This window comes from Desmodus rotundus, chromosome 7 (assembly GCF_022682495.2).
Source record: "Desmodus rotundus isolate HL8 chromosome 7, HLdesRot8A.1, whole genome shotgun sequence".
Classification (NCBI taxonomy): Eukaryota; Metazoa; Chordata; class Mammalia; order Chiroptera; family Phyllostomidae; genus Desmodus; species Desmodus rotundus.
The window spans coordinates 62,353,831-62,365,080 of record NC_071393.1 but is presented as its reverse complement, the minus strand read 5'-3'; the positions used below and the strand labels follow the sequence as shown (position 1 = coordinate 62,365,080).

Sequence of the window (11,250 nt, the reverse complement as noted above, 5' to 3'; positions counted from 1 at the left end):
TTCTAAATACAAAGCTGCTGGCGAGTGTCCTAACCCCAAGGCGGCTGAATCCGCCACCTGCGTGCCAGCGTTCCAAGCCCTGGCGGCTCGATTGGTCCGCCGGCTGCGCGCTCAGGGCACAAAATAACGTCACAGACCCAAAGCGGCTGGATTCCCCTGCTGCTGGCGCACGCGTCACAAGCCAAAGCGGCTGGATTGGCTGATCAACGGACTGATTGACTGCCAGGGACCACACCTACAAAACAGCGAAGAGCGTGACCCAGGAAGAGAGAAAAGTGAAACCAATCCTTCCAACCACCCCCTCCCGTTGCACAGACAGGACACCAGCAGAAATAACCTGACCGGTTTAAAGCCAACAGAAGGGGTTTTTTTTTTTTTTTTTATCCTTTTTCTTTTTTTTCCTTTCCCCCTGAATTCCTTCTTCCTCTCTCTTTTTTTCTTTTTTTTCATTCCTTCTTCCTCCCATCCTTTACCATTTTTATGTCTTCTTCCTGCCTTCTTTTATCTATTTCTATGTTTTAATTTTGCTAAAATTCCTTCTTATCTTGCCTCCGATCTTTCTTTATTCATTCTTCCCTCCTTCCTTCCTTTCCTCCTTTCCTATTTCCTTTTTCCCTCCTTCCCATCTTTGTTTTGGTTTGTTTTGTGTGTGTGTGTTTTTGTTTTTGTTTTTTTTTCTTTTCTTTCGCCCCCCCTTTCTCTTTTTCCCACAGGTGAGACAACAAAACCTGGAGTGCTGAAAAGACTAGAGTTAGACCGTGTTAAACACATAAACGTCAGCTCAAGACCAGTGAGCACAGGAGAGTAAGGAGACAGCACCACCGAATCCCATTGGCATTCTACCATAGAAGTTCATATCATAAATCCAGGGAGTCAGAACAAAGCAATTTAAGACGCAGAGGCCAACAAGAAGAGCCTCACAAACAATGGGAAGACAAAGAAACAATTCCCAAATGAAAGGAAAGGAGGAAGTCTCAGAAAGAATACTAACCAAAAAAGAGGCAAGTCAACTATCAGATACTGAGTTCAAAGCAATGGTCATCAGGAAACTCACTGAGCTCTCTGAGCTCAAAGAGAACTACCAGAAACTACAAGGAAACTACAATGAACTCACTGCAAACTATATCAACATGAAAAAGGAAATAGAAAATATCAACAAGAGCCAAGAGGAAATGAAGAATACAATTTCTGAATTGAAGAACACAGTAGAAGGAATTAAAAGCAGACTTGATGAAGCAGAGGATCGGATCAGCGAGCTGGAGGATAAAGTAGAAAAAAACACCCAGAAGGAGCAAGAAAAGGAAAAGAGGCTCAGAAAGAATGAAGAGGCAATAAGGGAAATGCAGGACAACATGAAACGTAACAATATCCGTATAATAGGAATACCAGAAGGAGAAGAAGAAGAGCAAGGGATAGAAAACCTGTTTGAAAAAGTAATGATGGAAAATTTCCCTAATCTGAGGAGAGAAAAAGTCACCCAAATCCAGGAAACACAGAGAGTCCCAAGCAAGAGGAACCCAAAGAGACCCACTGCAAGACACATCATAATTAAAATGGCAAATTTCCAAGACAAAGAGAGGATCTTAAAGGCAGCAAGGGAGAAAAAGGAAGTAACATACAAGGGAGCCCCAATAAGGTTAGCAACTGACTTCTCAATGGAAACGCTCCAAGCCAGAAGAGAATGGCAAAAAATATTCCAAGTACTGAGAACCAGAGGCCTGCAACCAAGACTACTTTACCCAGCAAGGCTCTCAATCAAGATAGAAGACCAAATAAAGAGTTTCCCAGACAAAAAAAGTCTAAAAGAATACAGCTCCATCAAACCAGCTCTGCAAGAGATGCTAAAGGGACTGCTTTAAGGAAAGGAAGGAAAAGAGAAAGACAGAGGAACACAGGTAGGAAATAATGGCAATGAATAACTACCTATCGATAATAACCTTAAACGTAAATGGATTAAATGCTCCAATCAAAAGACATAGAACAGCTGAATGGATAAGAAAACATGACCCACACATATGCTGCCTACAAGAGACCCATCTCAGGACAAAAGACTTACACAGACTGAAAGTGAAGGGCTGGAAACAAATCTTCCAAGCAAACGGACAGGAAAAAAAAGCAGGGGTAGCAATACTCATATCTGACAAAATAGACTTCCAAAGAAGGGCCATAAAGAGAGACCCAGAAGGTCACTTCATAATACTCAAAGGAAGAATCCACCAAGAAGACATAAACATTGTAAATATATATGCACCCAACATAGGAGCACCCAAATACATAAAGAAAATCTTGGAGGATTTCAAGAAAGATATTGACAGCAACACAATTATAGTAGGGGATTTTAACACCCCACTATCAAAAATGGACAGGTCTTCCAAACAAAAGATCAACAAAGATATTGTGTCACTTAACAATACCTTAGAGGAAATGGACTTAACTGATATATACAGAGCTTTTCATCCCAAAGAAGCAAAATACACGTTCTTTTCAAGTGTCCATGGAACTTTTTCAAAGATAGACCACATGATAGGACACAAAGCAAGCCTCAACAAAATCAAGAAAATTGAAATCATATCAAGCATCTTCTCTGACCACAAGGGTCTGAAACTAGAAACCAACGCCAAGGGTAAAAACCCAAAACACTCAAAATCATGGAGACTGAATAGCATGCTATTAAACAATGAATGGGTCAAGAACAAGATTAGGGAAGAAATCAAAAACTTTCTGGAAACAAATGAAAATGAACTCACAACAACCCAAAACCTATGGGACACAGCAAAGGCAGTCCTGAGAGGGAAGGTCATAGCAATACAGGCCTACCTTAAAAAGATAGAAACATTTCAAACAAACATCCTAACACTACACCTACAAGAACTGGAGGAACAACAACAAAGACAGCCCAGAGCAAGTAGAAGGAAGGAAATAACCAAGATCAGAGCAGAGTTAATGACATAGAGACTAAAAGCACAATTCTAAGGATCAATGAATCCAGGAGCTGGTTCTTTGAAAAGATAAACAAAATCGACAAGCCTTTAAGTAGGCTCATCAAGAAAAAAAGAGAGGATTCAAATAAACAGAATTAGAAATGAAAGTGGAGAGATTACAACTGATACCACAGAAATACAAAGGATTGTAAGAAATTACTATGAAGAACTGTATGCCAAGAAATTTGAAAACCTAGGTGAAATGGACACATTTCTAGAAAAATATAATCTTCCAAAACTGAATGAAGAAGAAGCAGAAAACCTGAACAGACCAATATCAGCAAAGGAAATTGAAGCAGTCATCAAGAAACTCCCATCACACAAAAGCCCTGGACCAGATGGTTTCACAGGAGATTTCTACAAAGCATTTAAGGAAGAACTAACCCCTATCCTTCACAGACTATTCGAAAAAATCCAAACTGATGGAAGACTCCCAAACTCTTTTTACGAAGCCAACATCATCCTAATCCCAAAACCAGATAAAGACACAACGAAGAAAGAAAACTTCAGGCCAATATCGCTGATGAACATAGACGCTAAAATTCTCAACAAAATATTAGCAAACCGCATCCAGCAATATATTAAAAAGATCATCCACCATGACCAAGTGGGATTCATCCCAGGGATGCAAGGATGGTACAATATTCGCAAATCAATAAACATAATACATCACATCAACAACAGCAAAGACAAAAATCACATGATCATATCAATAGATGCGGAAAAAGCATTTGATAAGATACAGCACCCATTTCTGATAAAAACACTCAGCAAAGTGGGAATAAAGGGAGCAGTCCTCAACATAATTAAGGCCATATATGAGAGACCTACAGCCAACATCACACTCAATGGACAAAAACTTAGAGCTTTCCCACTAAGATCAGGAACTAGACAAGGATGCCCTCTCTCACCACTCCTATTCAACATAGTATTGGAAGTCCTAGCCACAGCAATCAGACAAGAAAAAGCAATAAAAGGCATCCAAATTGGAAAGGAGGAAATGAAACTGTCACTGTTTGCAGACGACATGATAGTGTACATGGAAAACCCTATAGACTCCACTCAAAAACTACTCGACCTAATAAATGAATTTGGCAAAACAGCTGGATACAGAGTCAATACCCAGAAATCAAAGGCATTCCTGTACACCAGCAACGAAACTGCAGAAACAGAAATCAGGAAAAAAATCCCATTCGATATAGCAACAAGAAAAATAAAGTACCTAGGAATCAACCTAACCAAGGAGGTAAAAGACCTGTACTCAGAAAACTACACAACACTGAAGAAAGAAATTAAGGAAGATACAAACAAATGGAAGCATGTACCATGTTCATGGATTGGAAGAATCAACATTATCAAAATGGCCATACTACCCAAAGCAATTTATAGATTCAATGCAATCCCTATTAGAGTACCCATGACATATTTCACAGATATAGAACAAACATTGCAGAAATTCATATGGAACCATAAACGACCTCGAATAGCTGCAGCAATTTTGAGAAAGAAAAACAAAGCAGGAGGGATCACAATACCTGATATCAAACTGTATTACAAGGCCACTGTAATCAAAACAGCCTGGTACTGGCATAAAAACAGGCACATAGACCAATGGAACAGAATAGAGAGCCCAGAAATAAACTCAAGTCTATACGATCAATTAATATTTGACAAAGGAGGCAGGAGCATAAAATGGAGCAAAAACAGCCTCTTCAACAGATGGTGTTGGGAGATCTGGACAGCTACGTGCAAAAAAATGAAACTCGATCACCAACTTACGCCATACACGAAAATAAACTCAAGATGGATAAAAGACTTAAATATAAGCCGTAACACCATAAAAGTCCTTGAGGAAAACATTGGCAGGAAAATCTCAGACATTCCACGCAGCAACATCCTCACAGACACATCCCCTAAAGCAAGGGACATAAAGGAAAGAATAAACAAATGGGACCTCATCAAAATAAAAAGCTTCTGCATGGCTAAAGAAAACAGCACCAAATTACAAAGAGTACCAACAGTATGGGAAAACATATTTGCCAACGATACCTCAGACAAGGGCCTGATCTCCAAAATATATAAAGAACTCACTCGACTCCACTCCAGGAAGACAAACAACCCAATTAAAAAATGGGCAAAGGACTTGAACAGACACTTCTCCAAGGAAGACATACAGAGGGCCCAGAGACATATGAAAAGATGCTCAGCATCACTAGCCATCAGAGAGATGCAAATTAAAACCACAATGAGGTATCATCTCACACCAGTCAGAATGGCCAACATAAACAAATCCACAAACAAATGTTGGAGAGGATGTGGAGAAAAGGGAACCCTTGTGCACTGTTGGTGGGAATGCAGACTGGTGAGGCCACTGTGGAAAACAATATGGAATTTCCTCAGAAAACTAAAAATGGAACTGCCCTTTGACCCAGTAATTCCGCTGCTGGGATTATACCCTAAGAACACTGAAACACCAATCCAAAAGAATCTGTGCACCCCAATGTTCATAGCAGCACAATTTACAATAGCCAAGTACTGGAAGCAACCGAAGTGCCCATCAGCAAACGAGTGGATCCAAAAACTATGGTATATTTACACAATGGAATTCTACGCAGCAGAGAGAAAGAAGGAGCTTATACCCTTTGCAACAGCATGGATGAAACTGGAGAGCATTATGCTAAGTGAAATAAGCCAGGAAGTGAGGGACAAGTACCATATGATCTCACCTTTAACTGGAACATAAGCAATAGAAGAAAAAAGCAAACAAAATATAACCAGAGACATTGAAGTTAAGAACAATCTAACAATAGCCAGGGCGGGGGTGGGGGGTGGGGGCGGGGATAGTGGGAAGAGGGTATTACAGGAACTACTATAAAGGACACATGGACAAAACCAAGGGGGAGGGTGGAGAGGGGGGAGGGAGGTGGGTTCACCTGGGGTGGGGTAGAGGGATGGGGAGAAAAGGCATACAACTGTAATTGCATAACAATAAAAAAAAAATTAAAAAAAAAATAAAAATAAATAAATAAAACCTTAAGAAATTTTAAAAATGAATTCAAAATATTCAATTATATGCATTTATCATTTAAACATATTCCATGCCTAGACTTTCTTTTTTTATTCTTCAATATGGTTTAATACTCTTCTCCATTTCTGTACATCACAACACTAAGAATTTGCTGCTTAGGATCTCTCTGTAGAGCCTATAGAGAATGCAGAGGCTATGGTTTTTACCCCCTTGTATTGATGTGTTTGTAGAATTTCCTTTTTTTTATTACCAGGAATACTAAGGTTAAACTCTTTATTCATGACTCTTTGGTATATCTCTGATTATTTCTTAAAGAGGAATTCCTAGAAAGAGTTCACTTGATGGAAGGGATTCACCGTACCCTCAGAATCGAGGAGTGCTATCAGCTGCAGGCTCCTGTTGTGTCTGTCCCTGTCCTGCCCTGTTTTCTCTCCTCTAGCCAGTCCCTCAGCTGGCAACAGTTTGTGCTGAGCAGGCTCTAGGATTTTGTCTTTCTGCTGGTTTGGGTGTAGCCCTGTGTGGCAGGGTATTGCTTGTGCGGAACTTGTGATGCTATCCCTCCTTCTCTTATCTGTTCCAGGTATCTGCTTTGCAGCAACAAATGAGAGGTAATCTACATCTCAGATTTAAGCTCCACAGATGGTACATCTTTTCTTATTGAGGTAGACTGCAAGGAGGACCCTATATGGTACTAACTGCCTTTTCTATATCATGTATCTAAACTAGTGGTTCTCAACTGAGGGTGATTCCTGCCCTCCTCACCTCCCTAGCCCTCTGCCCGCTGGGGGACATTTAGCAATGCCTGGAGACATTTTTGGTTGCCACAATATGGCAGTGGAGGGGGTTGCTGCTGACATCAAGTAGGAAGAGATCAGGGATGCCGTAAACATTGTACACCTATTTATTTGTTAAAAAAAAAAGGTTTTATTTATTCATTTTTAGAGAGAGGGGAAGGGAGAGAGTAAAAGAGGGAGAGAAACATCAATGTGAGAGAGAAACACTGATGGGTTGCTGCTCATACATGTCCCTACTGGGGACCGAACTGCAACCCAGGCTTGTGCCCCAACCGGGAATTGAACAGGTGGCCCTTTGCTTTGTGGAATTGTGCCCAACCAGCTGAGCCACATCGGTCAGAGCGACATTGTACATCTTGTTTGCAATTAAAATGTTCTTAGTGATTTCTGAATATTACTAAAGATAAATTTTAGCATAGGGTTGACAATTAAGGCAAGAAATAATCTGGTGTAATTTCTTGTTTAAGTTGGAGATATGAATCCTGCCTCTCAGGGAATCCCTTTGTCTTCTTTCTTTCCCTATTTTTTCTTCATTATTTTCTCTGTCTCTCTGTCTTTCTCTTACACATCTATATGACCACCTCCTTCAAAGCTTATAGGCTGCCTGGGCAGGGCATCAGGTTGCTATGTGCAGGGAGAAGAGAACATTAGAGAGAATGGACACACACTCATGTCTGGAAGTTGAGTCTTTATTGAGGTTTATTGAGAGTTTTGTAGCCTAGAGGAATCGTCTTGAGGATTATGGGTGTGGCAGGACTTTCGAAGGGATCGAAGGCAGTTCCAGAGTATGTGGCACAGAGAACCTGCTCAGGTCCTGTTAAGATTTCCTCTTGGGCTGGCCCAAGCTCCAGGGTTAATTCTCTTTCAGGACCTTATTGATCCAAGGCCGGTAATGGGAGATCCGGGTGAAGACAGCAGGGGGCTTCGCATTCCACTGTCCATAGGAGACAATGCCCTGGGCCACCCCAGCACACAGAAGAGGGCCCCCTGAGTCTCCCTGGGTTGGGTGGGGTGGCAGGGGGGCGGGGGAGAGAGAGAGAGAGAGAGAGAGAGAGAGAGAGAGAGAGAGAGAGAGAGAGAGCAGAAGGTGAGCCAGGGAAGTCATCCATTCCTGCCCATGGATTCCAACTCTGAGTCACAGTCAGACCTAGGGTTAGACCCAGGAGCCCTGGCTCCTAATGGGGTTATACCTCTTGGTCTGATGCCCCTTCTTGTTTTCCTTTTTGTTATCCCATGTCCTGTTTAGCAGACTGAGAGGGATGGTTAGAGACTGCATGGGGCCATGGGAGGATGGATCCACAGAGGGACAATTCCAGTGTCCTCAGTTCTTTGATCTCAAACCCGGCCAATGGCTGACAATTTTTTAACCCCATCTCACTCCGGAAGATGTCTGGACCTTGAAAAGTGATTTGTGGAGAAGAACCATTATCTAAGGATTACCTTAAATACAGATTTTGTCTTTCTGGGATTGCCTACACACAGCTGAAGATTGGGGTCAAAATCTTCAAAGTGTGTGCAGGCCTGGGTATCCATAAGTCTCAGCTTCACCTCTTGCAGAGTGTTGGAGCCTGATTTCCCCACTTCTGTTATTCCCCAGCCAGCTGCCCGGCACATTCTCCCAGGTGGGACGAAGTTGAACTGGGATGGAAGGGGGAGTGTCCCCACGGCCAGGGTCAGGTTGGCTTTCTCATTCAACTGTGAAGGGAATGAGGGCTGTCAATGCTAGAAATGGGTTAGGATGCTGTTAGAAGCAATCAGGGATGGAGAGTGCACATTGTTTTACATTGGAGTCACGTCCAGAGGGGGGAGTTGTGTGGGGAGTGGGGAATGTAGTCCAGCAGCAAGTCAGGAAAATTTTAGGACAATGAGGACCTGAAGGAGAAGCCTAAGACAACAGGAAGTAAAGAAGGAGAAGAAAGATATTTTCACCTTTAGTAACATGATGTCGTGATGGACACGAGTGTAGTCAAATTTTGGATGAGGGAATTGTTTTGTGACCTCAAGGTTCTGCCATGTGTCTCCTTTCTCCATTATGTTATGGGCTCCAAGGGTGACCATTATAGACCTGTTGTGAGAGAGAGGAAGGTCAAGGAGAAGCAGTGGCAGTTTGGGGTTTCTCCTGGGATGTACCCTATCTGAGAGAAGGGGACTGGAGTCTCTCAGTAGATAACAGGACTCTATCCACTCCCCTTTTCCCGTGCCTCTGTGGCATTTGTAGGACTCAGGTTTTACTCAGGGAAGGCTTTTCCCAGGGAACAGAGACAATTTCCAAGACTCTCAGGAATTGCTGGGGACTCAGCAGGCCATGGAGAACCCGGGGGACAGGGTTAGCACTTCCTAAATGAGGGAGCCCTTTTGAGAGCCAGCCCTCTGGAGCAAGAGACATCAGAGGAAAGGAAGAGGTGGTGGAGTCTCAGATGGACTCTGTTTCCTGCCTCCCAGGGAAAGGATGGGTCAGGTCCCTGAGAACTAAGGGCCTGTGTTTTTGGAATGAGCATAGAGGAAGTGGTCCAGAGAACTGGGTGAGGCCCTGAGAAGTGCGTGGAGAATCTTATGTGGTGGGGATGGGGAGAGGGGGAGTTACTTTTAGAGGAGGGATATTTGGTTGGCATCTCCTTTTCTTTTGTAGGAGACCTGAGTGTCTAGTGACTGAGGATCAGGGCATCCATTCAGTTAATGAGAACAATTTCCTTAGCCTAACTCTTGCCTCTCCTTAAAGTGACCCAGGTCCACGAGCCCCTACTCAGGCCCCCCAGTGGGCATGTCTCTGGTAGCTACTCTGGATGTTTATTCCATTTGGAAAGTAAGAGGACCCTGTTGTCTCACCTTCCTGCACAGTGAGCAGCTGTCAGCACAAAGTTCCGTCTTATCAGGAAACCACCACAATGCGCTACTTTATTCTGGGCAGTGACAATTTCCAGGTGGGCCATGTAGGGGCGAGAGTGAGGCTTGCACTCTGTGCCCCCAATGATCTCCCCTGGAACAGAGAACCACAAGGCCTGAACACAGGCATTGGTACCCACTCCAGAGAATGCACAAGTTGGGTTAAAGTTGGGAGTGCATCTCTTAAATCTCACCCTCATCCTGTATTTTGCCCATCTTCCCTCTCAGATGTCTCTAGTATCTGCTTTCCCTAGGCACAGCCTCCTATATGAATTCTCATCCCTTTTTTTAGGCACAATAGCCTACCAGCTTCAGATGCTGTTCAGGCATTTTCCCCCTCAGATTTCCCCCACTCCCATTCTTCCCTTTTCTCAACCCTCCTGTCACCACGTAGGACAAGCTCTCTAGGTTCCTGCCTTGACTTTCTCCACAGCCCATTTGCTGTGTCACAAAAGGACCAAATTATAAGTTAATGTGTAGCTCCAAAGCTCAGAGGATGAAGAGAACATAAGACTTTATACACATGGTCACACATGTTAGAGAAGAAACCCGATTTCCTCCCAACTGCTCTGGGCTTTTCCCCAATCAATGTGGGGGTTCCTTGTTCCCAGGAACTACTATAGGCTGCAGAGATGCGGTGGGTGCATCCCAAGGGGAAGCTTTGCTTTGGACTCACGAAGAGAGATCCTGCTCCTCTTCTCTTTAAGAGTCATCTATATTCAGACAAAACTTTGTTTTAGGAGCTGATCCTGAAGCTTCCAGATGGAAGAACCCCAAGACTCACCAGCTTCAGATCTGGAACATAGGAGAAAGAACAGCAGGGGAAGGGGAAGATGGCCCATCTTCTCAGAGAGGCTGCCCATGGCAGGTGCTGCTTCTGTCTTTCAGTCTTGGGCTTTATAACTCCCAGCAAGAAAGGAAAGGGCAGGGCTGGTAACTCCAGGAACTGGGTGGTCAGGGTTTTTTTTTTTTTCATTCTTTTTTCCCCTCTCATTCTAAGCTGTCTGAATTTTTGATCAGAAGTTCCCCCAGCCCTGACTGATGTGACTCAGTGTGTTGGGCATCGTCCCACAAACTGAAAGATTGTGGTTCGATTCCTGGCAACATGCCTGGGTTGCAGGACAGGTCCCCAGTGTGGGGTGTGTGAGAGGCAACTGATCAATGCTTCTCTCACACGTTGATGTTTCTCTCCTTCCCTTCTCCTTTCTCAAAAAATAAATAAAATTAAAAAAAGAAGTTCCCCCAGAGTTGACCTCTGTTTTGCTAGAGGTAAAGTTGAGGCCTGAACTCTGAAGTGCTGGCTTCCAGGATGAACTCTCCACTGTAGTGCCTTATCTGGAGTAGGGGGTGGGTGGAGGGGATCATGTCTTTCCTAGTTAGAGCAGTTTGTTACAGGCCAATCAGAAACACAGGTGAGGGAGATTTGTTACACTGAGCACTCAGAAGCATATGCATTTTTATGGCGATAGCCCATAGTAGGAAATACATTTTGCAAAAACACTCAATGCCATATACATGTTCTATGTGAGTACATGAGCAGAAATATGTATACATAGAAATAAGT

At 43.2% G+C, this 11,250-nt stretch overlaps 1 protein-coding gene across 2 annotated transcripts; it reads right to left on the bottom strand.

Moving 5' to 3' along the window:
- Positions 1 to 7,480: 7,480 nt before the first annotated feature.
- LOC112300507 (chymase) lies at positions 7,481 to 10,613 on the bottom strand. 2 transcript variants are annotated; one of them, XM_024555827.4, is made up of 5 exons: positions 10,471 to 10,613; positions 9,630 to 9,780; positions 8,733 to 8,868; positions 8,244 to 8,498; positions 7,481 to 7,800 (listed from the first exon to the last, which is right to left on the bottom strand). In XM_024555827.4, the coding sequence occupies exons 1-5, from the start codon at positions 10,547 to 10,549 to the stop codon at positions 7,657 to 7,659; spliced, it is 765 nt and encodes a 254-aa protein (XP_024411595.2). In that variant the 5' UTR covers positions 10,550 to 10,613; the 3' UTR covers positions 7,481 to 7,656. The 2 variants fall into 2 exon arrangements, with proteins under 2 accessions (XP_024411595.2, XP_053784095.1); XM_053928120.2 differs by lacking the exon at positions 9,630 to 9,780 and having other exon boundaries at positions 10,471 to 10,587.
- Positions 10,614 to 11,250: the final 637 nt, after the last annotated feature.

Coding starts and splice junctions, on each gene's coding strand:
- LOC112300507 (XM_024555827.4), bottom strand. CDS start 10,549: ATGGGCAGCCTCTCTGAGAAGATGGGCCATCTTCCCCTTCCCCTGCTG. Junction 8,869..9,629: donor GCTGCTCACTGTGCAGGAAG/GTGAGACAACAG, acceptor CTCTCACAACAG/GTCTATAATGGTCACCCTTG. Junction 8,499..8,732: donor ACGACATCATGTTACTAAAG/GTGAAAATATCT, acceptor TTCCCTTCACAG/TTGAATGAGAAAGCCAACCT.